The sequence below is a fragment of the Eucyclogobius newberryi genome, unplaced genomic scaffold (assembly GCF_026437365.1).
Source record: "Eucyclogobius newberryi isolate DKJ021-1_F unplaced genomic scaffold, fEucNew1.0.hap1 SCAF_10, whole genome shotgun sequence".
Lineage (NCBI taxonomy): Eukaryota > Metazoa > Chordata > Actinopteri > Gobiiformes > Gobiidae > Eucyclogobius > Eucyclogobius newberryi.
This window is the reverse complement of record NW_027315724.1, coordinates 30,490,979-30,515,513: the sequence shown is the minus strand read 5'-3', so window position 1 is coordinate 30,515,513 and position 24,535 is coordinate 30,490,979. Positions and strand designations below refer to the sequence as shown.

The following is a 24,535-nucleotide window of genomic DNA, read 5'->3' as shown; positions in this document are numbered from 1 at the left end:
TAACCACTGAGCTAAGCCAGTGCGAGTATGATCAATGCAAGTACATAATATTTTTGTCCATAAGATTAAAGGTAAAAAAGTGTTTGATTTGTGCATTTTATCAAGCAGTGGATGTACAACAAGAACACCAAGACATGTTTTCATACTGATATCAACCTGTGTTTTTCTTCTAATAAGACAGAATGGTGCAAACAAGCTAAATGTTTAATGCTTTTAAGTGCTGGTAGTCACCGTAGATCTCCGCCTTCGTCAACCTGACCGGTGTGACGAGTTTCTTATCAGCAGTCCAGTTCGATGTGTTTTACCGGATCTGCCAGACCCATCAGATTGACGCTTTGGTCTGACTCCTTATTAGAACGAAAAAGAGTTAATGTTCAAAAATAAATCAGATAAAGGTCGGCTGTGTCACTTTATGGTCGCTGACTTATTTTTGTCGGTAATTTATAACATGTCAGAATCACAACACATTGATGTCATTGTCCGGTTTTATTCTCCAGTTGTTTTCCACACTCGCAAAGGTACTATTTTGAGTTTTTATCAGTGGGTCAGTTTCGTAACCCAACTTGGTGCATATTCAAATCACTTGCAGTCAGAAAGATCCATGACACCAGCATCAAACATTTAAAACTCCCTCCCTCTACAATATGTTTCTTTAACCTGGTCTGACTTAAAGTGCTGCTCGTAAAATGATGAAACTACTGTGCTTTTGTTTGAGGACATTATCAGTGCACACAGATTTACTTTTTCTACTTTGGCCTTAGTACCGTAATCAGGAGAACAGTGTTTGCGAGCTTAAAAATCAAACATCCCACGCGGGTAAAGTGCAACGCTGCAGAACCGTTGATCCAGTTTTTTAGACAACGGCTTTAAAAGTTACATTTAAGATAACTGGTCCAGTTTATCAAGCAGGACATGAGTAACATGGCGATTGTACACTTTGTGCAACAAGATTACTGCAGAAACAAAGTGGCAATGTGATAATTCAGTGATAAATCTGTCAACATAGAAAAAAAATGAAAACCAGGATTATTCAAAGTGATTCCAAGACTGCACTGCAAATAATAACAATCAATAAATCAACCTTTCTTTATAGGGGCCTTTACAACATGTAACAAGAAAGTGTTTTCCAATAAAACATCAAAGCTATACAAAAGCACACAATGCAATAGACTCAACAATGAAACAAACTCGCAAAGTGTTAAAACCAGTCACTTTGAACATTGATTTTAAAAGTCAGAGTTTTCTAAAATGCAAAGCCTGACCTTTATTAACCCCACCTACTTTTGTTGACTTAAGGGATTCCACCTAACTATTTTGTAACATCTTTCACCAAAAAAAAATCCTCCCTTAAAGCAGATTCCATATTATGGATCGCAGCGGTTGTGGGAGTGATGCGCCCGGTCGGGGGGCGTGTCCTCACTCTGACGGAGGCGTGTGCTCTTTTGGCAGTGTATTTAACAGACGCTGAGACCGAAGCCCGTCCTGGTTAATCATGGGCCGATCCGGGATCCAGATGCGGACGTGGGTGCTGTTTGTGACCCTCGGGTGCCTCTGTTTGGGTGGGGCGTTGGCGGCAGGACCGTAAGTGACATTTTTGACACGCATCTGTTTTGATTACAATTTTGTGTTCTCGTTTTTATTATTATAATTGGTTTCTTGTTGAGATTAATTTTAGCTGTGAAATGCGTATTCTACCAGTCTACTTTCAAAAATATATTTTCCATTGCTGATTCTGAACCTTTTGCAGCTTCTTCTTGTTCTTGTTTTTGACATTCTCTTTACAAAAGTAGTTGCGGTGTTACATGAAAAGCAGCATTACATTTTGGTGGAATTAGTTGATGTTTACTTATCCTAGTATTGACTCAAAGCTAAAATATTCAGGAAAGGTCAAATTTTGTCCTTCATGTGATTTCAATATCGATACCTTTTCAAATGTCTTAGTTTTTTGACAACCCAGTGCAACATGGACAGACTAAAACATTCTTTATATTCACACGCGCTTCTCTTTGTCCACAGACAGTACATGGTGGCGATCCCTGCCATCCTGGAGTCTGGAGCTCAGGTGACATTTTGCGTCAGCCTCATGAAGCCCAACGAGACCCTTCAGATGACTGTGAGCCTCAGGTCCCCAGAGCTCAACATGACCCTCTTCCAGAAACAGTCAAAGAAGGATTTTCACGTCTGCCATGACTTCCTGGTACGAACATCTGTAACAAGTTTACTGGGTTATTTTTTCTCTCCATGTTTCACCCGTTTTAGCCATTGTAATTTCTATGCTCAGATGCTCAAAATCTGATCCAAAAACATTATTTATTTCTGATCATGGTCTCTCTTCTTACTCGCAACAGGTTTTGCATTTTTTGTGTGGTTGAAATCATCTTAAAGGCCCAGATATCAGATAATAATTAATTGTTGGTGTACATGTAAAACTAGCCATTGTCATTGCCAATACTCAAATAGTCAAAGAGCCTTTTCTCCAAAACATGAAAATTCCCAAACTATTGAAATTTGACTTTTTTATTTCCTTATTTTGTACTTAGAAAACAGAAATTTACCATTTGGAAAAAAGAAGAAAATATTGTATGTATTATTTGTATGAACATTTAATCACAGATTTCCGATTATGTTTTTTAAATGTATTTTCTGGTGTAAGTTTACCGTTTCCTAATATTGTCTGAGACTCACTAAAGACATGTGTTTGTGACTGTCGTGTCTCTTTGTGTGATAAAGGCTCCGCTGGTGCCAGAGGAGCAGGTGCAGCACTTCCAGGTGGAGGTTCAAGGAGAGACATTTTACTCTCGAGAAGTTCGCAAGGTCCTGATCCGAATCAGTAAACCAGTGACCTTCGTCCAGACGGACAAGCCCATCTACCTCCCGGGACAGACGGGTAATTTAGTTCAAGGTTTTACTAAGGCACACACACAAATGGTACGTTCACTGCTACATGAGAGTCTAATCTAATACTATCAAAGGATTTTGAACTGGGGATAAAGTGTTTTTATTTGGTTGGTCACATGTGGGAAGCCTTGAGTATGCACAGACTAAAAAAGTACACAAGAAAAATCTATTTTGTCTTTTTAATATAGTACACCATCAAGATTACCTCAAGCTTCACTTTTGAAGAAATAACCAATGAAACTGCTGTTGATAATCTAATGATTGTATGAACTTTTACTCAGTGAAGCCAATGCAAACTTGTTTTTTGCAGTACATTTCAGGCTGGTGACACTGGACATAAAGCTAAGACCGGCCTGTCGAAAAGTGAGTGACTGCATTGATTTGAATGAGGCACCGAGACCTGTTGCATCAGTTCAATTTGTTCAGTTATGACAAACTTCAACAAAGCTCAATCTCACAACTCCCACTTTTTTTGTTAAGCAATATTTTCCATGACTGTAGATTTAGAACTTTACAGGGGGAAATTAATTGGCATTTTGTGTATATAAATATGACTATTTAAAACTTTAAATACCCAGCCACATTGCGTCAACAAAGTACAACTTTATACAACTTTACCAACATTTATAAACTGTATAAGGCTCTGTAATCTTTCAGTTGCCCTAACATGGCTAGCCAGATGAATTTTCGCAATATTTGTTTCACAGAATCTGGTCAGGCTCGCGCTGTTTGTTTTGAGTTCGGCTGCTGTGGGCCTGACCAATCACAGTGCAGCATTGTAGTTTGGGCGGAAGTCAAAAGGACGACCCTAAACAAACAGCGACGCAGACAGACGTACTTAGGCAGATTTACAGATTATTTTGTTTGCCTTTTAAACATGCACATAGAAGCGCTCTGTGTATTTGAGGAAGAAGTCTGTGATTTTCTCCATGCAAAGTTGATTTGATGTCTTTGCTTTCTTTTACAGTATGACATCATCGAACTAGAGGTAAGCTAAACTAAATTATTTTATAGACACATTGATCCAACTCAAAATGTTTACATGTTTTTGCACTTCTTTTTATAATTCAGCCGTGACAAACCCATTCACATTCATGCTACATTTGACATTAGACAGACAACAACTATAATTCAAAGACTAAACAACCATGATAATTCTATATACTATTAAAAAAAGCTAAAACAAACAATACCGGTACTTTTGAAGTCCTCGGATCTGTTAGGTTCATCCATAGGTTTCAGGGCGATGTTAGTGTAGTTCTTGTTTTAATAATATGTGTCATTAGAATATTTAAAATAGACTTACATATACTAGAGTACAGGGTTGACGGAAAGTCTGCAATTAACACGTTTCCTTTGTTGTTTTAAGGATGCAAACGGTAACCGCATCGGGCAGTGGGTGAACCACACTTCTGATGGCAAAGTACTGCAGCTTTCTTTCCCCCTGAATCCTGAGGCCAAAGAAGGCTCCTACCAGATCATCGTCTCCTTTGGGGAGGACAAAATCTACCATAACTTCAAGGTGGAGAAATATGGTATGTTTGTTTTGTCACTTCATTATGCATTATTCATATTATGTGCAAACTTAACTTTAATGCTATTGTTTGTGCTGACATGTGATGCTAAATCCACTTTTCTAAACATCCAACATAATGATTTTACCTCAGACTCAAGCGTGTTCCCAGATGTACAAAGGTGAAATCCATTGCTCAAAAATAAAAAAAACAAATGAAAATCTGCTGCTTGTTGAGGTGAAATGTCTCTATGAAGATATCACTTCTGCCATTTTATACAGAAAGTCAATGAACTTGTTTTTTATTATCAAGCCATTTTAGATCAATATTGTCGTTTACAATGAACAGAATGAATAAAATGGTCTATATTTTAGATCACTTCTTTCTTTTTTCTTACTTTAAAAAAATACAGTTTCCAAAATTTAAAAACATTACAAAAAATCACAAGAAACACACAAAGAGAACATAGGAGATCAAAGTAAATTAAAAAAGAAAAGACATTCAAAGAATTTTAAGGCAAGCAGAATCCAAAACAAGTGTCCCATTTTAGTCCCTAAAATTTGTCAATTTCTAAATTTAAGTCTGAATTTTCTAGGTTAAAAAAAGGCCCTCCGGCACGGTTGATATAACCTTTTCACTTGGAAACACTCTGGCCCACTTTGGGCAAATATCCACATGTCTCCAGTACAGGCCAGGTCCCTTTCATTGAAATAAAGGAAATTAAATGGGAGAGAATGTCGGACTGGATCTTGTATTGAATTGGCAAATGCTAACGCCTCTTCTGCTGAAGTGAATCTTTTCATCTTTCCATTCACATTGATCCTCAGCGTTGCAGGATAAAGCAGAGTGTATTCCACATTATTCTCTCTCTTCACTGGACCAAAAGCTTTAAGTTTACCACTTGCGATGAGTAGTCCTTGAAATAGAAATAGACCTGGAGCTTGGTTGATCCGGATTGGCCCGCGGCGAGGTGTCTAGATGCTGCCATGACACGCTTTTGATCACTGAAGTTGTCGAACTTAAGTATAATAGGTCTTGGACGCTGGTTCAGAGCCGGTTTTGGAGCCAGAGAACAATGCGCATTTTTCCAGCTTTTGTTGGATGTTTGAGATATTCAGGGATCCAGGTCTCCATATACTGTATTTTCTGAATTACGGTACAAGTCACCCTTAAAAGCCTTAAATTTTCTCAAACGACATATATATGTATTATCTCGCAACTGCCAAAAGATTATGAAGAAAAGCTGGCCACTTTCCACGCATACTGTATTAATAATGTAAATGCATAAAGTTTCACTGACTGACTTATCTGACTGTTTTGTTTCGCTTAATGCGCCTTATAGTCCGTGCACTTTATATATGAAAAATTGTTGAAAATAGACCATTCATTGACAGTGCGCCCTATAGTGTGGAAAATACATTTGACCACATCCTCAGTGTCCTCTGGAATGCAGACAATCCGCATATTACATCTTCGCTCTCGGTTCCTCAGGTCGTCCAGTTTGTCAGTTAAAACCAACACCTGGTTTATCACTTCAGCCACCTTGGTTGGCAAAGCGAGTGTCCTTCAGGTCAGACCACTTCCTGTAGCGCGAATGTCCAGGATTTCAAATCATGCATTTCCGCCAGGGTCGCGTCCATCTTTGCGTCCACTGTCTTTGTAATCTTGTCAGTAATCTCCCGTAAAAGCCTCCATAATCAACGGGTCTATCCCGCTCCGAGTCACATCGGCAGACGAATTTGATCTGGAGCTGGGGCGAGCCTTTGGCATAGACGAACAGCAGCGGCTCGCACAGATGCAGCGTGGGTGACAGTGGGGGGTTAATGTTAACTAGCATTGCCAGCCTGGTTCTCTGCAGTGGTTTTCTTTGTTTTTCTTAGACATGTTCACAAAATAGGTGTCCAGTCTCTTCATATATCTGCTCCAACTTGTAAAAAAAAATACAGATTATTTCCATGGATTCGTCCATCATCCCGGAAGTCTGAGATCACTCCTTTCTAAATACAAGAAGAAAACATTTGTCTTCTGTTCTGAACTGGCCCTTGACTAAACCAAGTTTAAATCGTTGCAAAAGTAACACTTACAACAACCAAAGAATTACTAATTGCTAATGGACAAATGTAACTAATTACAAATGTTCTTTAACCCCCAGTTTTGCCAAAGTTTGACATCAAAATCACCTCTAAGGATGAAGTGAGCATTGCCCAGGAGGAAATCACTGTAGAAGCTTGTGCCAAGTAAGTCCATAATTTTTTTTTTTTTTTTTTTTTTTTTTTTTTTTTAAAACAACGTTAAACATAATGAAAACATTCCCTGTCTTTAGATACACATTTGGACAGCCTGTTCCTGGGACACTGAAGATTGATGCATGCAGACCACTCAATACATACCTATACAGGTCGTTTGACAGCTTAGATGCCCTTCCAGAGGTCACTGCCCCGTGCCACAAGGAGAGCAAACCGGTATTTGGTCATTTTACTGTAATGTAGATACAAAATAAGCACTGACAAGCAGTAGCACAACAGATTCTTTGAAAGTTTGTAAATGAAAATAGGAATGAACGTTTTAATGAGGAAAATGAAATTAACTCTGAATATCACAACGTATAAAAAAAATCAAGGTGGTTTTGGCAAATGAAAAACACTCAGGCACACAGTGGCACAGAGTGATGTGACAGCCTGGTTCAAACACATTTACCGTTGGACTTTACATTGTCTGTGCATATAAATGTAGTTATATTGGACTCCTGGGAGTTTTTCCTTTTTATCTACAGATATATTACATACTTAATTACAAATTATGCTTTTTGTAAAGCAATAATACAATGTTGAGGCTAGAACATTTTATTTTTGCCAGTGAAAAACAAAATAAATTACATTTCTATCCTGGAAATTGGGATTTGCTGCTTATGTTTATGGTAATATCGAACACAGATATTTTAAACCAGTATCCAAAAAGATAAATGATTGAGTGTAATCTGTATTTGCTTTTTCTCGGTTGTTTTAGGCTGACAAAGATGGATGTGCTACTTTTACTTTCCCAATGTCCACTTTCACAAGGCTGGACCAAAAGGCTCTGCAGGACACACTGGAGATTGTGACCAAAACAGAAGAGGAAGGAACAGGTTTGCTATTTTAAAATCTTATTCTAAAAGGATAAAGATGAGAGGAGAAAAATGTTTGAATAAATAGCACTGATCTTTGGAGACTTTAATGAGATTTATTCACGCACAACTTTGTATTTACTCATTTTAGATTAGTATTGTGGTTTAAAATGGACAAAAAGTAATACAATGATTTGCGTTTGACAGTTCATTACTTAATACTCGGCAAAAAGTATGTCTATCTTGAATATGTCTTCTTAAAAGCTGTTTATTCACAGGCATCACACACGCGCAAACGAAAAAGATTTCCATTTCATATGTTATTGGAAAGTTAACCTTTTTCGACACGCCAAAGATCTATGAGAAAGATGCCCCCCTTCAAGGAAAAGTAAGTCTGCCACTAGTCACAAATTTGAGTGTTTATTTTTAGAAGACAGATTATGATTTTATGATTATGCACAATTATTGACACTATGAACAGACATTAGTGAAATTTAAAGTTTGACTTTTTTAGCATTCAAATTTAAGTGACTTATTTTTGCTTCTTAAATTTTCATTGTTATTTTGATTATATTGTGACCCGAATAATCTAAATTCTTGCCCCAATCTGATAATTTTATGAATTTATTCAGCTTTTCTTTAACCAGGAAAGACCCACTGACATCCATTGTCACTTCTAACCAGCAAATGAACTCGCATGGACTGAACATGTTTGGTGTGTTTTAGGTTAAAGCTGTGAGATTCGATGACACGCCCATGGAAAACACAGACGTTTACCTGTTTGAGGGAGAGACCTGGTCTTCACGTCACCTCCAAAACCTCACGACCGACAACAACGGAGAGGCCACTTTCACCCTCGACACGACTGGATACAGCGGAAACATCCACCTCCATGTACGACACGTCTACGCACACACGCATACACATGTGTTCTTCTTCTGTATCTACCTGCGTTGCACCAATGAAATTTCCCCATGTGGGACAATAAAGGAATATCTTATCTCTTATATATGCACACGTGTGTATATATACACACACACACACACGATAAGATTCGTCTATGTAGATTATATTGTTAATACCTCGTTATGGTAAATGCACTCCATTAACCTAAACTAAGGCAGGGTAAACGAATAGATGAACAAAACAGGCTTTTCTGGGAGGGTTAATGCAGAGTTCTCAAACCAGGTCAGCAAATTAAGAATGACTCGGATGGAAGTTGTTTTTCAAACTGGTGTCCAGATGAATACACTTGAATCCTCTTACTAAAAAGCATGTAAAGCCTTTATGGTCTTGCTACTTTCTTGAACTGGAAGATAATGCTTCATTAAATGTAATGCATCTCGTCATGCTAAAAACCTTGAACAATACACTTTGAACTCTGATCCAACACTTTAACTGTGTGAATGTTTTTATTTTGCGGTTTCTATGTTTCTTGGTACTTTTTTTAACTTCACTTTTTCATTTGATGTTTTACTGTGCTAAGCTTAACTAACTGAATGACTCTTAAACCGCAGGTCGGTGTTAAGCCCAACCTGGACTATCCCGGCTACAGAGTCCCATTCTTCATGGGGGGAGACATCATGCTGTCCATGGCCCAGGAGTCCACTCAGGACACCAAAACTGTGAGCTCGCTCGAGGTGAAGACCCACTCTGAGCCGTTTGCCTGTGACGCTGAGGAGGAAATCTTTATCAACTACTCTGTGGTCAAAGAGGAACTGGGGAAGATGGACATCATATTCCTGGTGAGATGCTCTGGCTAGTGTTGGTATTGAAATGGAGTTTGATATTTTAGTATCGTGACACTAAATAATATACTAGTATACTAACATCATTAGTATGCAAATGAGCAAAGGCTACTGTCCTCTAAAGTTACACAAAACATGAGCCCGAATGTCATGTGACAAGTCTCTGAAGCCAGTGAGGTTCAGGGATCACACATTAGACCACACTTCTCTGAGACTACGGGCCGACGTCCAGGGGCGTTGCAAACAGGGGGACCACATGGAAACTTCTTCCTCCAAAGTCTGAACAAATGACACAAGCTGATCATCTACAATTGATTGAAGTTACTGAAACCCTCGATAGATGGCTGCTGTCACAATCAATAAAACCAGCTATGACATTAACTGTTTAGTCAGTTACACTATTGTCCAGCAGGAGAGTTTATTTTCCCAGTTATAAAAAAAAAAAAACACACACAATCAAGTTTTACTCACCTCCAATTTAAACTACACACTAAGTTTAAAGTATATCAGTAATCTGTTTTGTATGAATGTGTGTGTGTCACTGAAAACCTTACAAATAGCCCTTTAAAATAGTTGTAATCATTGGTTATTGATATTTCTACAAAAGTAAATAACATCCGTACCTAGACACAGCTGTGTGAAAGATATTGTGTATTTCTCATGCTTTTACATTTACATTTTCAGGTCATTGCCAGAGACGGTATTGTGATGCAGAGGATCAAAGAAATTGATGTGACAGACAACTCTGGTAAGAACTGAGAAGATCTGTGTCACTAGCACAGTGAGAAATGAGAATAAAACAGGCATTTGTTGATGTAAAAATCTCTTTCAATCTTTCAGTGACTGAGGGCAGCTTTTCCTTCAAGTTACAAATCACTGGAGCGTTGGTTCCAGATTTCTACGTCTTGGCCTACGCCGTCCTGCCCAGCACTTTTGTGATCGCCCACAGCGCCAGCTTCCAAACAGAGAAATGCTTCAGCCACAAGGTCAGTGGACAAAAACATGAAATATAATATACAAGATCAAATTTAGCCTTATTACGTACTTTATACAACACTAAATGCCAAAACAATTATTTTCAGAGTGTATGTAACTCTAACTTGCATACATCACACACTCTGAGGGATGTCCTATTTAGTATTTGAGTAAACTAAATGCTAATGTTGTGTTTGGCTTTTGTCAGGTGGCGCTCGAGTTTAGCCCGTCCCAGGGCCTTCCAGGAGCAGACGCCTCTCTGCGAGTGACGGGACACAGTAACTCTCTGTGTGGAATCAGCGTCATCGACCAGAGCGTCCTCATCCAAGAGCCGGGCAAACATCTGAAAGCAGAAACGGTTAGAATGACACAGCATCAAAACACACTCACACATGGGCTGAATATCACTCTTACAATACACGATACTAGTTTCACAAAGAGTTCAATTCGATTTTGAGGAAAAAGCTTGGTCTCCAGAAAACTAGAATATCACAAAAAATGGAAATTTCCTTCGTCCCTCATTTCAGAAAGTCAAACCTGTATATAATGTTGCTTCATTACACACAGAGCCTTTATTTTTTGAATTCTTTTTAATAAAGAAACAAATAAAAGCAAAAATATTGACATTTTACATGGCATTGTATTCTCTTATTCCTCTAAAAATCACTCTCCTTTCAGGCAGATTAAATGTCTTTGTACCTTTTTTTTTTTTTTTTTAAGAAGTCCTTAAACATTTATTTGTAGAAAGGCATTTGACATAGCATATTCTTTGTATTTTAGTTTCTTGAATTAGAGGTAGTGGTGTGCAAGATATCGACATTTAGTTATTAGTTGGTTTAGTTTATTTTTTATTTGTCAGGAACCATGTACAAACGCATTCAAAACATGACTGTTGTTAGTGAGATGTGTATATTGTGATCATTTAAAATATAGTGCAGCAGCCGCTCTTCTCGGGTATAATTGCCTGTTCTGTTTTGTCAGATCTACAACTTATTGCCAGGAAACAGATACACCCCCTATCAAGTGCAGGACCCCACAGAGTGCATCCAGGTCCGACCCAAACGATCCATCTGGCCTTACCCAGGAAACACAGACGATGCCTTCACTGTCTTCCAGGTAAAAATTATATTGTTAATTCTAATCATTTGCTGGACTATACAGACTCTAAAACATATAAGCAAAGATCTTTTTAAGCAAAGACACTCATTAAATCAAAATGTCAAACTTTTCTGACCTTCCCCAATAATACACTACCATATTTCAACATGAATTTGGATAAAAATGTATTTTATGTACAATAGACATAATCCTTGGACCAGTCGACTTCTAAAATAATAATTAATGGCACTTCACACTGCAATTCTTCATCCACAAGTCACTCAACTAGAGCTTGTCAAGTGATGAAAGGTAGATAGTATTTGTGTTTGAGTATAAAGCTGCATTCAAATCTCTGAATTGATGGATCCAAACGGGGTCAGAGCACCATTAGTTTTTGTCGTGTCGTTCATTCCTGTGGGATATTGTCACATGACACATTTAACACGTTCTTGTTGTCGTTGGATGATATTAGAACATTGGGCTGAAGATGGCTACAAACCTGATGGTCCGAGCGCCTGACTGCCTCTCGTATTTGGGACGAGAATACCATTATGGCCGGTATTATGGTAATCTCCATCTTACACCACGACTCAGAAATTCTGTCTTTTTTTAATTATCTGCTTTTTAAAGATATTGCATATCAAGTTGCCAGATCAGAGGTCAGTAATGTGCCCATGTCTGCTCCCATGATGCCAATGGGAAGCGTGGGCCCCGGTGGAGCCGGTGGGGCCCCTCCTCCTCCGGTGATTGAGACCGTCAGGACCTTCTTCCCCGAGACCTGGATCTGGGACCTGGTGGAGATTGGGTTAGTGCACAAAAAGAAACACTGGACCAATTTCAATCTTTTGGCATGAACCTGAACACGCTGCTTGTCCCTGTGGAGATGTTATCTTCCACAGTATGGCATTAAACAAATCTATCTTGTTGGGCTGAAATGATCAATCAACTAATCATGAATATACACAATTATTATTAATAAATTAATTTATTAATTTGTTTTAAATTCAGCCAAAAAGGCTCTAAAACACATATGAAAAGATATTTTTATAACAAAGAGTAATACACTAAATATTCTATTTAGAAGCCTTCAGTCACCATTTCCCCCCCTTTATTTGATTGATAATGTATTTAAAAAATCTTAATATATTGCCTTTGTTTGTTTATAAGGCAATATTTGAGCAAGACTCAGGCTAATTCCCACAGAGAATGAATGGAACGAGAAGTGAAGATCTGACTGGAACTAGCCGGACCGATCGTGAACAGGGCAGTGATATAGAATATAATTTAACTGCTGCGGGAGCTACTTGTACCAAAACTGTTGTTGTTCACACAGTTAGCAATGGAATTCTCACTGACCATAGTATAAAGGTACACACGGCTTGTATATACAGGTCACTAATGAACATATTGCTGTGTCTGCGGTGTTTCAGATCCTCCGGTAAAACGGACGTGCCGGTGGAGATCCCGGACACCATCACGACCTGGGAAACGGAGGCCTTCTGTCTTTCCTCTCAAGGCTTCGGTCTGGCGCCACGGAAAGAGTTCATTGTGTTCCAGCCGTTCTTCCTGGAGCTGACTCTGCCCTACTCCATCATCAGAGGAGAGAACTTTGAACTCAAGGCCACGGTCTTCAACTACCTCACCAGCTGCATGATGGTGACCTACTGATGCAACAGTTACCGCTCCACATTATATAGTCCGTTAGTCGGGAAGATAACAAACTGTGAAGTGCGATATATCGAGTTACCGCTCCACATTATATAGTCCGTTAGTCGGGAAGATAACAAACTGTGAAGTGCGATATATCGTTGCAGAAAATATCCTGATAAACGATAATAATGAAACTACTTCATACCAAAAAACTGGAGAATCCCATTAAACCTTCTTATTTAAATGATGAACAATATGTAATGAATGAACAGCTCAGATGTTAATGAGCTACAAAAAATGAAGAAATGTTTCCCTTTAGTGCAAAGAAAAAGAACAAAAATGTTGTTCCAGTTTTCATTTATTGATAAGATAAAGTAATTATTATATAAGAACATGTGGGAGCAATAATTAATTAGAAACTGATACTTTTTACGTGCATACATTCTCAAAATATGTAGGTAAAAATGTATCAATCTCACAAAATAAAATATACCAGATTGAGCTACTTCAGCTTTCCATCTGCAGGTGCACACAACAATAAAAATACATTATATTCCTCATGATTAACATGCTGCATAAGATTCATAATAACATGGAACATCCTCAAGTTCACAATAACTTCAAAATTGTATCAAAAGGAGAAATCGGGGGTGATCTTTTGGCTTTGTCTTCAGTTTAGTCTAAAAACAAACATGCACTGAACTCCACAAAGGCCTAAATAACATTGTATTTGTGGTTTTCAGTTTCCTGTTTCAAGATGACATTTTGAGGAGTTTTGACCATTTAAACATGTACTATTTAGTTTCAATTGTTAATCTCTTTGACAACGGCCCTGATTTGTCATCACTCTGAAACATTCAAATGTGCACGGTCCCATTATTTAAACAAATAATAAATAAATCAAACCCATGGCTGGAGGCTGAAAAGTGGGGAAATAAATGGGACACTTAATAATGTTTTGAATATTATTTTACAACACACTTCCACTTTGAATCCTTTAGAGGGAGCTAAAGTAACATTATTGAAGCTCGTTCTTTATACAAATGTTCAAAAACTGGTGTAAGCGTGTGATAAAATACAACTGATGAAGTAAAGTTGCTATAGGGACAACCTTTTCGTACAAAAACACTATGTACAAATACTCTGCTCTTGCTGTCGTCAGGTCGCTGTGAACCCAGTTCCCTCTGAGGAGTTCACTCTGCTCTCCATCGCTGGAGCCGACTACACTTTCTGTCTCTGTGGGAAAGAACGCAAGACCGTGAGCTGGACCATGGACGCCACGGCTCTGGGTGAGGCTTTCAACACGCTTATGCCCAGGGCTTTAAGGCTTACTTACTTTTACTTACTTACTTTCTTATTGAATTTGATTTGAGCTTTGCAAAATGTTGAAATCACATTCATTTATACAGTCACACTTAGTACTTGTATATACTTTTACTACTGATACTTTTAACATAGGACTTATTTGGGATGAGTTTCGAGCAAGAAAATAAATTACAATCTTATTTAAGTTAATAGGTGCTTGAAATAAGTAGTATAGTTTGACTGTTTTGAAATTAGCTTTAACGAGCATAAAATGTTAAAATAAGATGAAAACAAGCATTTTTCTAACTTGATTTATTAATAGATTCATTTCGTAAATAAGAACCTTATTCTATTGGCAAATTTTATTTTGAGAGTCTAAATAAACTAAAATCAAGATAAATATGACTTAATTCAATCACTCTTAAATATATTTTTTAAGATTGTAATTTGTTTCTAGTGTTGAGACTTTTAAAGTACATTTTTGACCAAATAAATGTTGAAATATGTCGACTGAAGGCTTCTCGATAGAGAATATTTATGAATAAAGTGTATTGATCAAAAAAAAAATTGACATTTTGATTTAATAATGGCTCAGTCTTGTCATGTGTTTGATGTTGTTTATAGTCTAGATACTATGATTATTTTTATTCGACTAGTCACGATGAGTTGATTAATGTCCGCAGCACTATTTGAAGTAAAGCTCAAAAATGTTAATGAAGTTTGTCTTCCAGGCTCCGTGAACGTGACCGTTAGAGCCGAGGCCTTGGATTCTCAAGTTTCATGTGGCAATGAGGTCGCCCACGTTCCCGAGGCTGGACGCATCGACCTGGTCACTCGGCCGCTCATCGTGAAGGTGCAATGACTGTTCTCACATCCAGACATCAGGCTCAACCGTCCTTTTTATGATTACATTATGACGTCTTTTACTCGTCAAATGTAGCTTTTAATGCAACCTGAGTATTGTGTCCAAGAGTCACATGATCAAAGTGATTTTTGTCTACTTTTTTCAGCCTGAAGGAGTTGAGATGACAAAAACACACAACCTGCTGCTCTGCCCTAAAGGTAAGATCAATTGTAGGCAAAGTGCAATGTGTTATTATAATGATCACATCTAATTGTATTTGTCTGACTGTGAAATACACAGAGGAGACTTTGACTGAAGAGGTTGAAGTGGAACTGCCTGAAAATGTGATTGTTGGCTCTGCTCGAGCGGCAGTTTCAGTGCTGGGTAAGAGTTTACAAACGGGACCATTTTCAAATTAAAATGTGTTCAATGTGTGTTTGGATTTACTGGCAAATTCACTCAAAGTACATCTAAAATAAGATGATTAAAACGTACTTGAAATAAGCAGTATTTCTCTTGTTTTGGGTATATTTTGACTACATTAATGTAAGATTGTCAATGGAACGTTCATCAAATATCTTTATCTCTGTCAAATACTTAAAATAAAAAAAAGTCAAGCATTCTCTAACTTGAAATTAGATAAAAACGTACTTGTTCTATTGGCAAATCTTATTTTAAAGTCAAAATATACTCATCGAGATAAATACGACTTAATTCAATGACTTTGTAACTTACAGTCTTATTTAAGATTGTACATGTTGCCAGTGTAATCATAGTGCCAATTCAAGTTTATTTAATATTTTTTGTTGCCAATGGTTGCTGATTCATTTGTAATATTACACAAATATTAACTGAATATGAAGTCATTGAGAAACGATAGTAATAATACATTGCAATCTTCCCATACAAAGTAATAATGAGTTTGTATTTGTGCAGGGGACATTCTGGGCCGGGCCATGAAGAACCTGGACAATCTGTTGCAGATGCCGTACGGCTGTGGAGAGCAGAACATGGCTCTTCTGGCTCCAAACATCTACATCATGGAGTATCTGAAAAATACCAACCAGCTCACGCCAGAGATCAGAGAGAAAGCCACGCACTACCTGACCAGCGGTGAGTCGCGGGCAGTTTGGACGTGAAAAGACTCAAATGTGAACGTGGCTGGAATGGGCAGTTGTAGTTTTTATAAAAACAAACTATGGACGACACCTGCAATTTGTGTTTCGATCCAATACCACGTAATACTCTGTGTTATTGAGTATTGTGTTCCGATACGATACCGAAGGGTTGTAATAAAATGGACTGAATCTGCTCTACAGAATTTTACCTTTTGTGTATATAGATTATTATCATTTTAGCTCCACCTCAGCTTGAACTGACCTATAAACTAAATATAAGCGCCTAAACTGAAATATAAACACCTATTGCTTTTTATATAGTTAGTTTAAAGCATTTATTTTTAAAAGCATGAGAATGTATTTGATACCGTCATCGATATATATATATATATATATATATATATTAGAGCAAATCGTTCTCCCTCAAGAATAATCATGAGCCATTCACCACTGTAACTGCACCGAACGGTTAAAGTACGGAATATTAGATTAGTCAAGTTTAATAAGTCTCTCAGGTAGAATTGACAGTGAGTATTTAGTGCTTCACCAGTGGATTCGGCAAATGTTTCTCATAATTTCTCATCTTCTGACTTCTTTTCCCAAACACACGCCACTATTTTCTTTAATACCAAACATCTCAATATAATATGTAAAGAGTCTTGACTGGCTAGATTCACACTGACTTGTCTGTTTTTTAAGAAGGGCTCACTTCATGTTGACTTTGATGTGACAGGTTACCAGAGGCAGCTGAACTACAAGCACAGCGACGGCGCCTACAGCACGTTCGGATCGGGATCAGGAAACACATGGTGCGTTCAGATCACGGCAAATGCATGAATAAATAAATACACGATAGAGATTTTGCACGTGCATTGTTCCTCAGGCTGACTGCTTTTGTCATGAGATCCTTCGTGAAAGCCAAAAACTTCATCCACATCGACCCAAATAATATTGAGGACTCAAAGAAGTGGCTGGAGACGTCGCAGAATCCGAAAGGCTGCTTTGAAGGGATCGGAAAACTATTTAACAACAGAATGAAGGTAAAAATACTTGGTAACCACTTAAAATGCAATTAATTATACAGGGTTTGACTCATTGACATTTTCAGGGAGGAGTTTCCGATGATGTAACACTGACCGCCTACATCACTGCCGCTCTGTTGGAGAATGAAGTGTCTGTAGAAGTAAGTACATCATGTATTCGCTGTTGAATAATAATACTAGATAGTCATTGTGGCCTGACCACCACTCCAGGTCTTATATCACTATGATGTCACTTGTTGATGACATCACAGAGGGATGAACTCGGCTCTACTTCCTGTCATTTTCAACAGATTTCTCTTGTTTTCTTCACAAATTGCTTCTTAACCAATGTATAAATATTTACCACATGGACTATTCCACTGAATAAAGCTATAAGTAGAAAACTATTAAAATGTAGATTTCGATTTGATTGCGTTGTGTTTTGCGTTCCTACCTGTACGTTTGTAAAGACGGTTTTAAAGTGCATCTGTGTTTCCAATAGTATCCAGCGGTGGCCCAGGCTCTAACTTGCCTGAAGGGGTCGATGGTAGATCTGAGCAACACCTACACCACTGCCCTGATGGCCTACGTCTTCACTTTGGCCGGAGACTCCGCAGTCAGGGGCCAACTGCTCAACTATCTCGACGCAGTGGCACACAGAGACGGTGAGTGGAGCTGTGGAAGAAATGGAAGTAACCCGAGAGTTGAAAGAAGAGTTCTAACACAGGGGAAGTTTATTTCCATCAGTACTGACTCGGGCCCTGGAGACGTGAACCCTAAGACATTACGAGTGTGTATGCATTCCGGTCTGGTCCAGTCTAACTCTGCTTCTGTTGTAGGAGTAATGTATCTCTGATGATGACAGTGTTTGACCATTTGAGTGTCAGGGCAACATAAACAAGTGCGTTTTTAAATTAGTTTTGAGTTATCGAACATCTCTTCACCTTCAGTTGTTGTTATGGTAACAGTAGTAGTGGTACATGGTATGATACGAGTCACGTGGTACATGGTATGATACTAGTCACGTGGTACATGGTATGATACTTGTCACGTGGTACATGGTATGATCCTAGTCACGTGGTACATGGTATGATCCTAGTCACGTGGTACATGGTATGATCCTAGTCACGTGGTACATGGTATGATACTAGTCACGATAACACATTTTGAAGTATGATGTATTGTGACAGAAAAATGAAGTTATACCACTGACATAATAAAGCAGGATAAAGCTAGAAAACCCCATTCCAAGAACCATCATTATTTTAAAGAAAACATGAGCTGCAATACATTAATAACACAGTAAAAGTGGTTGTTAGAGTCCAAAAGAGAAAAATAAGGAAAAATTACAAACCAGTTCCTACGATAAACAAGGAGACCCAAAAAATATTCTTCCATCTATCATATATTGAACGATAATTGTTGATATATTGATCATCGTCACAGGAACAGTAGTCTGCTGTTTTGTTTAAGGATTTGTCAAATGTAGAGGACAAATTTCCCCACAGGTAAAACAAAGTGTACCATAACACTTTAACAGTTTAGATACATTTGCTCATTGTGTCTACTTAAGTCATTGTGTTTTGACGTTATGAGATTGACTTTATGTCATTTTAATGTGGTTTTCAGGTGGTTTCCTCCATTGGGCCCAGAGTTCAAAAGAAACATCCGCCTCTCTCTCGGTGGAGATCAGCGCTTATGTGCTTTTGGCTAAACTCTCGTCCACTCCCAGCACAGAAGACCTGGGCTACGCTTCTCTAATTGTCCGCTGGTTGACCAAACAGCAGAACTACTATGGAGGCTACAGCTCCACACAGGTGCAATATAGAATTCAGAAATGTGTGTCCAATGTTTTCATTGTACGCAAATTATTACAAAAGATTTAAATTATTGTCCTTAGAAATGTGATTAGGATTTGAGCTGCTTTTACTTAAGATTTATGTTTTATCGTTCCTATTCATCCTCTCAAACACAACTGTATTTGCAGTGTGATTTCTTGTTCTTAATTTTTTTTGATGATTCTCCAGTTCAATGGTTCCCAACACTTTTTGTTCCCAACACTTTTTGTTTTGTGTTTGTTTTCTCACACTCCCAGTAAACCCAACTCCAGTTATTGTGATTTTGATTTGATTAGGCATACATCTGTTTACTACAGTCTACAGTCAATGATCACAATTATATTTTTGGTTTTAATTATATTTATGTCAAATTATAAACAAAATGAACTTCAAAGAACATTTTATAACCAAAAGCCATTTAATTTCACGTTCTTTTTAAATCATAAATCATGCCAAGTACCTCGCTTACTCTACTTACTGCTCTTGGGCGACAGGGAACACACTTGAGGTATTGCAAGGTGTGTCTTGTAAATATCAGCTTACAGATTGACACATGGATTTAATGGACAATCTTGAGCAAACTTATGAACCATAAAAATAAGCATCTCGATTGTTGCCAAGTCTAGACAAAGCGCACGGAGACGTTACTTCCAAAATGTTGTGATTTGATCATATTTTAGTGGCTGGTGTGCAACATAAAAGTGTGCCCTGAATCACTGGCTCTATATAATGTCCTGGTGTATTGTATGTGGTTGTCTTTGTTGGTTTATTCCTCCTGTAACAGTCGTCTCCTCCTCCAGGACACAGTGGTCGCCCTGCAGGCCCTGTCTCTCTACTCCACTCTGGTCTACAGTCCTCAGGGTCAGAGCACGGTCACAGTCCAGTCTCCCAGTGGTCAGCTGGTGTTTGACGTGAACCAGAACAACAGGCTGCTGTACCAGGAGCGTATTCTCCAAGACATGACCGGGAAATACACTGTGGAAGTGAAGGGCAGCACCTGCGCCTCCATTCAGGTCAGTGAACGCACCATAAAGAATCATTCTAAATCAATGTTTTGATTTTTTTTTTTTTTTTTTTTTTTTTTTTTTTATTGTTTTGAATGACTCCTCATTCATTTTACTTTCAAATCAAATCAAATCAATTTATTTTTGTAAGGCCCAAAATCACAACAACAGTTGCCTCTGAGGGCCACAGGGAGAAATGAATCAACAATGTCTGTGGTGGCGATGGAGTCAGACAATGTCTGTGGTGGCGATGAAGTCAGACAATGTCTGTGGTGGCGAGGGACGATGTCCCAGGGTCCTCTGTCCTTAGACTCTCCTTCTCGGCCAGGAAAAACTACAAAAAAAAAACCTCTTTGGGAAAAAAGCGTAGAAACCTGGAGGAGTTCCAGTGAAGGAGAGATCCGACTCTCACAGACGGACAGACGGACACGAGGAGACTGGAGCTGGACCCACTCTTCAGGCAGATGAGGGACCGACTGAGGCGAACTGGACCCACTCTTCAGGCAGATGAGGGACCGTCGGAGTCGAGCAGGACCCACTCTTCAGGCAGATGAGGGACCGTCGGAGGCGAACTGGACCCACTCTTCAGGTGGATGAGGCACCGTCGGAGGCGAGCTGGACCCACTCTTCAGGCAGATGAGGGACCGACTGAGGCGAACTGGAGCCACTCTTCAGGCAGATGAGGGACCGTCCACATGGGGCAGGGACCACTTCACCAGGAGAGGGACATCTGGGTCCACAGGTCCTCAGGAGTGAGAGAAAGAAAAAGAAGGCGGTGAACAGTTTGCAAGTGGAATTAAAAAATAAATATTGTTTGATAGCATAAGTAGTCAGAAGAAGAGGATAGTGCTCAAGCTGTCATACTTCCCCCAGCACAGTTACTCCTAGGGCAGCGTAGCTGAAGCTGTGGGTTTATCTTTCTGTTCCTAACTACTCTGACCATAAGCGATTTCGAAGAGGAACGTTTTAAGCCTGGACTTAAATGAAGAGACCGTGTCAGCATATTTAACATGGGTCGGGAGCTGATTCCATAACACAGGAGCTTGGTAGCTAAACGCTCTACCTCCTACAGTACTTTTAGAGACTCTTGGCACCACCAGAAGGCCGGCATTCTGAGAGCGAAGAGCTCTGTTTGGATGATATGGTTCTATAGCATCTTTGAGGTAGGATGGGGCCATGTCATTTATGGCTTTGTAGGTCAAGAGTAGAATTTTGAATTTGATTCTGGACTCGACGGGGAGCCAGTGAAGAGACTTCAGCACTGGCGTAATGTGCTCTCTTCTTTTTGTTCCTGTTAGTAATCTTGCTGCTGCATTTTGAACCAGTTGAAAGCTTTTTATGGAGCTTTTAGGACACGCTGCAAGCAGGGAGTTACAGTAGTCTAATCTAGTCGTTACAAATGCATGGATAAGTTTTTCGGCATCACTTTTAGGCAGGATTCTTCTGATTTTGGCGATGTTGCGCAAATGGAAATAGGCTGTTTTACAAGCTTGATTTATATGAGCTTTACCTTTACATTGTGTGATTAAACTAACTAGACACTCATTAAACGACTGTATTAGAAGATAAAGTGCACATATTTTGCTTGCAATTGTCCCAATTGAAGTGGAAACTAAAAAAAATAATAATAAAAAAATAAATGATGAAGAGTCCACAGACTTACAGAGAGACAGCCCCACTTCCATGTAGACAATGCACCTCCAAAATATTTCATACAAAATCAACTAATTCATCAATATTATCATCATCACCTTCTAAAATACAATTATCCAAGTCACAATCTCCATCAAATAGTCACTGACTATCAATAAAAATCAATTAGAAATTGTAATAGGTATATAGAATATTCAAATATATTCTCTGTTTCTTTCCTGTATTCCTCTTGTTGCTCTGTAATAGTAGAAGATGTATTTTTGATCATATTGTTGCTGCTCTTAACATGCAGGTCTCTGTCATGTACAACATCCCAACGCCGTCCGAGGACTCGACCTTAAGCGTTCAGGTGACTCCAGAGGCCGAGTGTAAGAACAACGCTCTCAGACCCAGAATGACGCTCAAGATCAAGTCCCTGTAAGAGCTAAACTGCAGTTCATTTACACATTGATAACGCGATTGCTTTGTGTCTGTACCTGACCAAATGTGCTGCTCTTCATAGTTACACCGGAGAGCAGGACACCACCAACATGGCCATCATCGACATTAAAGTGCTCTCTGGATTCATTGTAGATTCTGAGTCTCTAAAGGCGGTGAGTGAAGTGAAAATAAATACAAAAGTAGAGTACAAAATCAATGTTTAAAAATGTTTACACTTGTTCTGGTTCTGAGCCCAGTTTAGTCCCATTGTAGTCATTGTTAGGTCTGGTTCTGAGCCCGGTTTAGTCCTGTTGTAGTCCTTGTTAGGTCTGGTTCTGATCCTTGTGTACTTCTGGTCTAGTCCAGGTTAAGTTTATGTTTAGTCACAGTTAAGTCCCAGTTTGCCAGTGAATGAAATTCAAACTAGGAAAGTGCAAAATAAAACAATGAATAAGAATAGTTAAATATAAACTGAGGCATGCATAAAAAATAAGTTAATGTAAATGAGGTTTACTACAATAAAAATAGACTTGGACTAAATACTTTGACTAAGTATAAACACAAAATGTCCAGTGTGTTAAAAATGTGGTGTGTGTGTGTAAGAGTGTAAAAGTGAATGTTTTGAATCTGAATTCATTTGTAAAGTTGTTTTGATAATCGTACTTTGTAGTTTTTAACAAGGGGTTTTGTCCATGTTAAGTGCTGAATCTATTAAGTCCTGATTTAGACTTGCTTTAGTCCTACATTTACCTGTGTTTGCGTTCACACTTGGCTCACACACCACATTAAAATTGACCCTAAACTTGGTGAACCCGGATCTAAACCATGAGTAGAGCAGGATCAAGTCTAGATCAGGAGGACTGAACTGGGCTCAAACTAGGGCTGGTATTGAGACAAACCTCCATGATACAGGACAAAACCCCTTGTATATCCTACACATGTGACTAAAAGTATGTTCACCTTTTGGAGAGTAACAAAATGTGTAGGAACTTTATATATTTTTACAGTGTGCTTAATATCAGAACAGTCTTATTTATGAATAACTCAGTAGCTTAAGCCTTGATGAGTCAGAGTAACTCTGCAATTCATAATGAATTTATGCTGTTTTAAAACAAATGTAATGTTTAAAACCTCAAGCGATGTGTGTATTGCCAAAAACTTTCTCACAATATATTGCCATATCACTATTTTGAAATAGAACCAGGGCCAGTGTAGTAAACGCACCCTTAGACCAGTTTAGATTCTTCTAATAGTTAGCTTGGTTTTGTTTCTTGGTTTAAATCTTAAGACCGTCAACACTGAGCCTCTTTAGTCTATTAAATGTTTTGTGGAAATCCTATATCCTGTGGTGAAAACTCAATTTAACATCTGTTGTGGGTTTTTAGCTGAAAAGTGCTTTGCTGGTTGAGCGAGTTGAAGAAGACAAAGATCACATTATGGTCTATCTGAAAGAGGTAAACGCACCTGACGGATAAAAAGGTAAAAAAAAACTAGTTTGAATGTAATAATGTGTCTGTGTTTTGTTTTTTCAAAAGCTTCCAAAAGGCACAGCCATCAATCACCAGTTAGAGCTGATACAAGAGCTTACAGTGCATAAGCTGAAGCCAGCTGTGGTCAAACTCTACGACTACTATCAGCCAAGTACGTCACACCAGAAGGGATTTAAATCACATTCTCCTTCTCTTTCCCATCATTTATTTAAATTTCAATCCTATTTTATTGAAATTTCAGGTGACAAAGACGAGACCGAGTACATTTTCCCCTGTGCTCGAGTCTAAACGTGCAAGGAGTAACATCAGTAAGTAGAATATTGCCTTGTTTTGCAGTTTTAATGACATAGTACCTTGTTTAGGTACTAACTTCGATAAAGTAGCAATTTTTGTTAGGATGTACAATATTTGTTGTTTTTTATCATATGTCCCAAAGTAGGGGATAATTAATAGTTTTAAGTCATGATATTGGTAACAATGTCACTTCTCTTCTAGGTTAAAGAATTCATCAACCTTTTTGAAGTCTAAATATAAATTGCTGATATACAAAATATAAATTGATAAACCTGTCTTGTCCTGGTGATACTTTGTGGAAACAGTGTTACAGTTTATGCAATTTTGTAGTTTGTGGAAGGAGGTGTTTGTGAACAATAAACTGGTCGTCTGGAGTCACACGTTGTCTTGTTATTGTGGGCAATAAAACCATTTTGATATTACTTTGATAATATTAGCTCAGGGGAGTATTATAACTTAACGGTTTATTCAAGCTGTGTTTGGTTAAATAAAAAAATCCATATAAACAAAACGTAATACAAGTAAAACACACAGGCTCCACAGTGGGCTGAAGTGTATCAC

The 24,535-nt window shown here is 38.4% G+C and overlaps 1 protein-coding gene across 1 annotated transcript; it reads left to right on the top strand.

Annotated features, from left to right (window-relative positions):
- Positions 1-1,444: 1,444 nt before the first annotated feature.
- LOC140367864 (alpha-2-macroglobulin-like protein 1) lies at positions 1,445-23,983 on the top strand. The gene is given in 35 exon segments (XM_072454603.1): positions 1,445-1,581; positions 2,017-2,197; positions 2,731-2,887; positions 3,209-3,261; positions 3,866-3,886; positions 4,268-4,433; positions 6,565-6,649; positions 6,736-6,874; positions 7,419-7,536; positions 7,794-7,903; positions 8,242-8,409; positions 9,033-9,260; positions 9,948-10,011; positions 10,104-10,249; positions 10,447-10,596; positions 11,220-11,354; positions 11,809-11,902; positions 11,967-12,141; positions 12,767-12,992; positions 14,149-14,275; positions 15,023-15,144; positions 15,302-15,353; positions 15,436-15,519; positions 16,072-16,248; positions 16,987-17,062; positions 17,137-17,293; positions 17,362-17,436; positions 17,778-17,940; positions 18,905-19,092; positions 19,914-20,126; positions 22,063-22,187; positions 22,273-22,363; positions 23,576-23,644; positions 23,726-23,831; positions 23,922-23,983. Coding segments are annotated over 35 exon segments (4,392 nt in total). The 5' UTR covers positions 1,445-1,492.
- Positions 23,984-24,535: the final 552 nt, after the last annotated feature.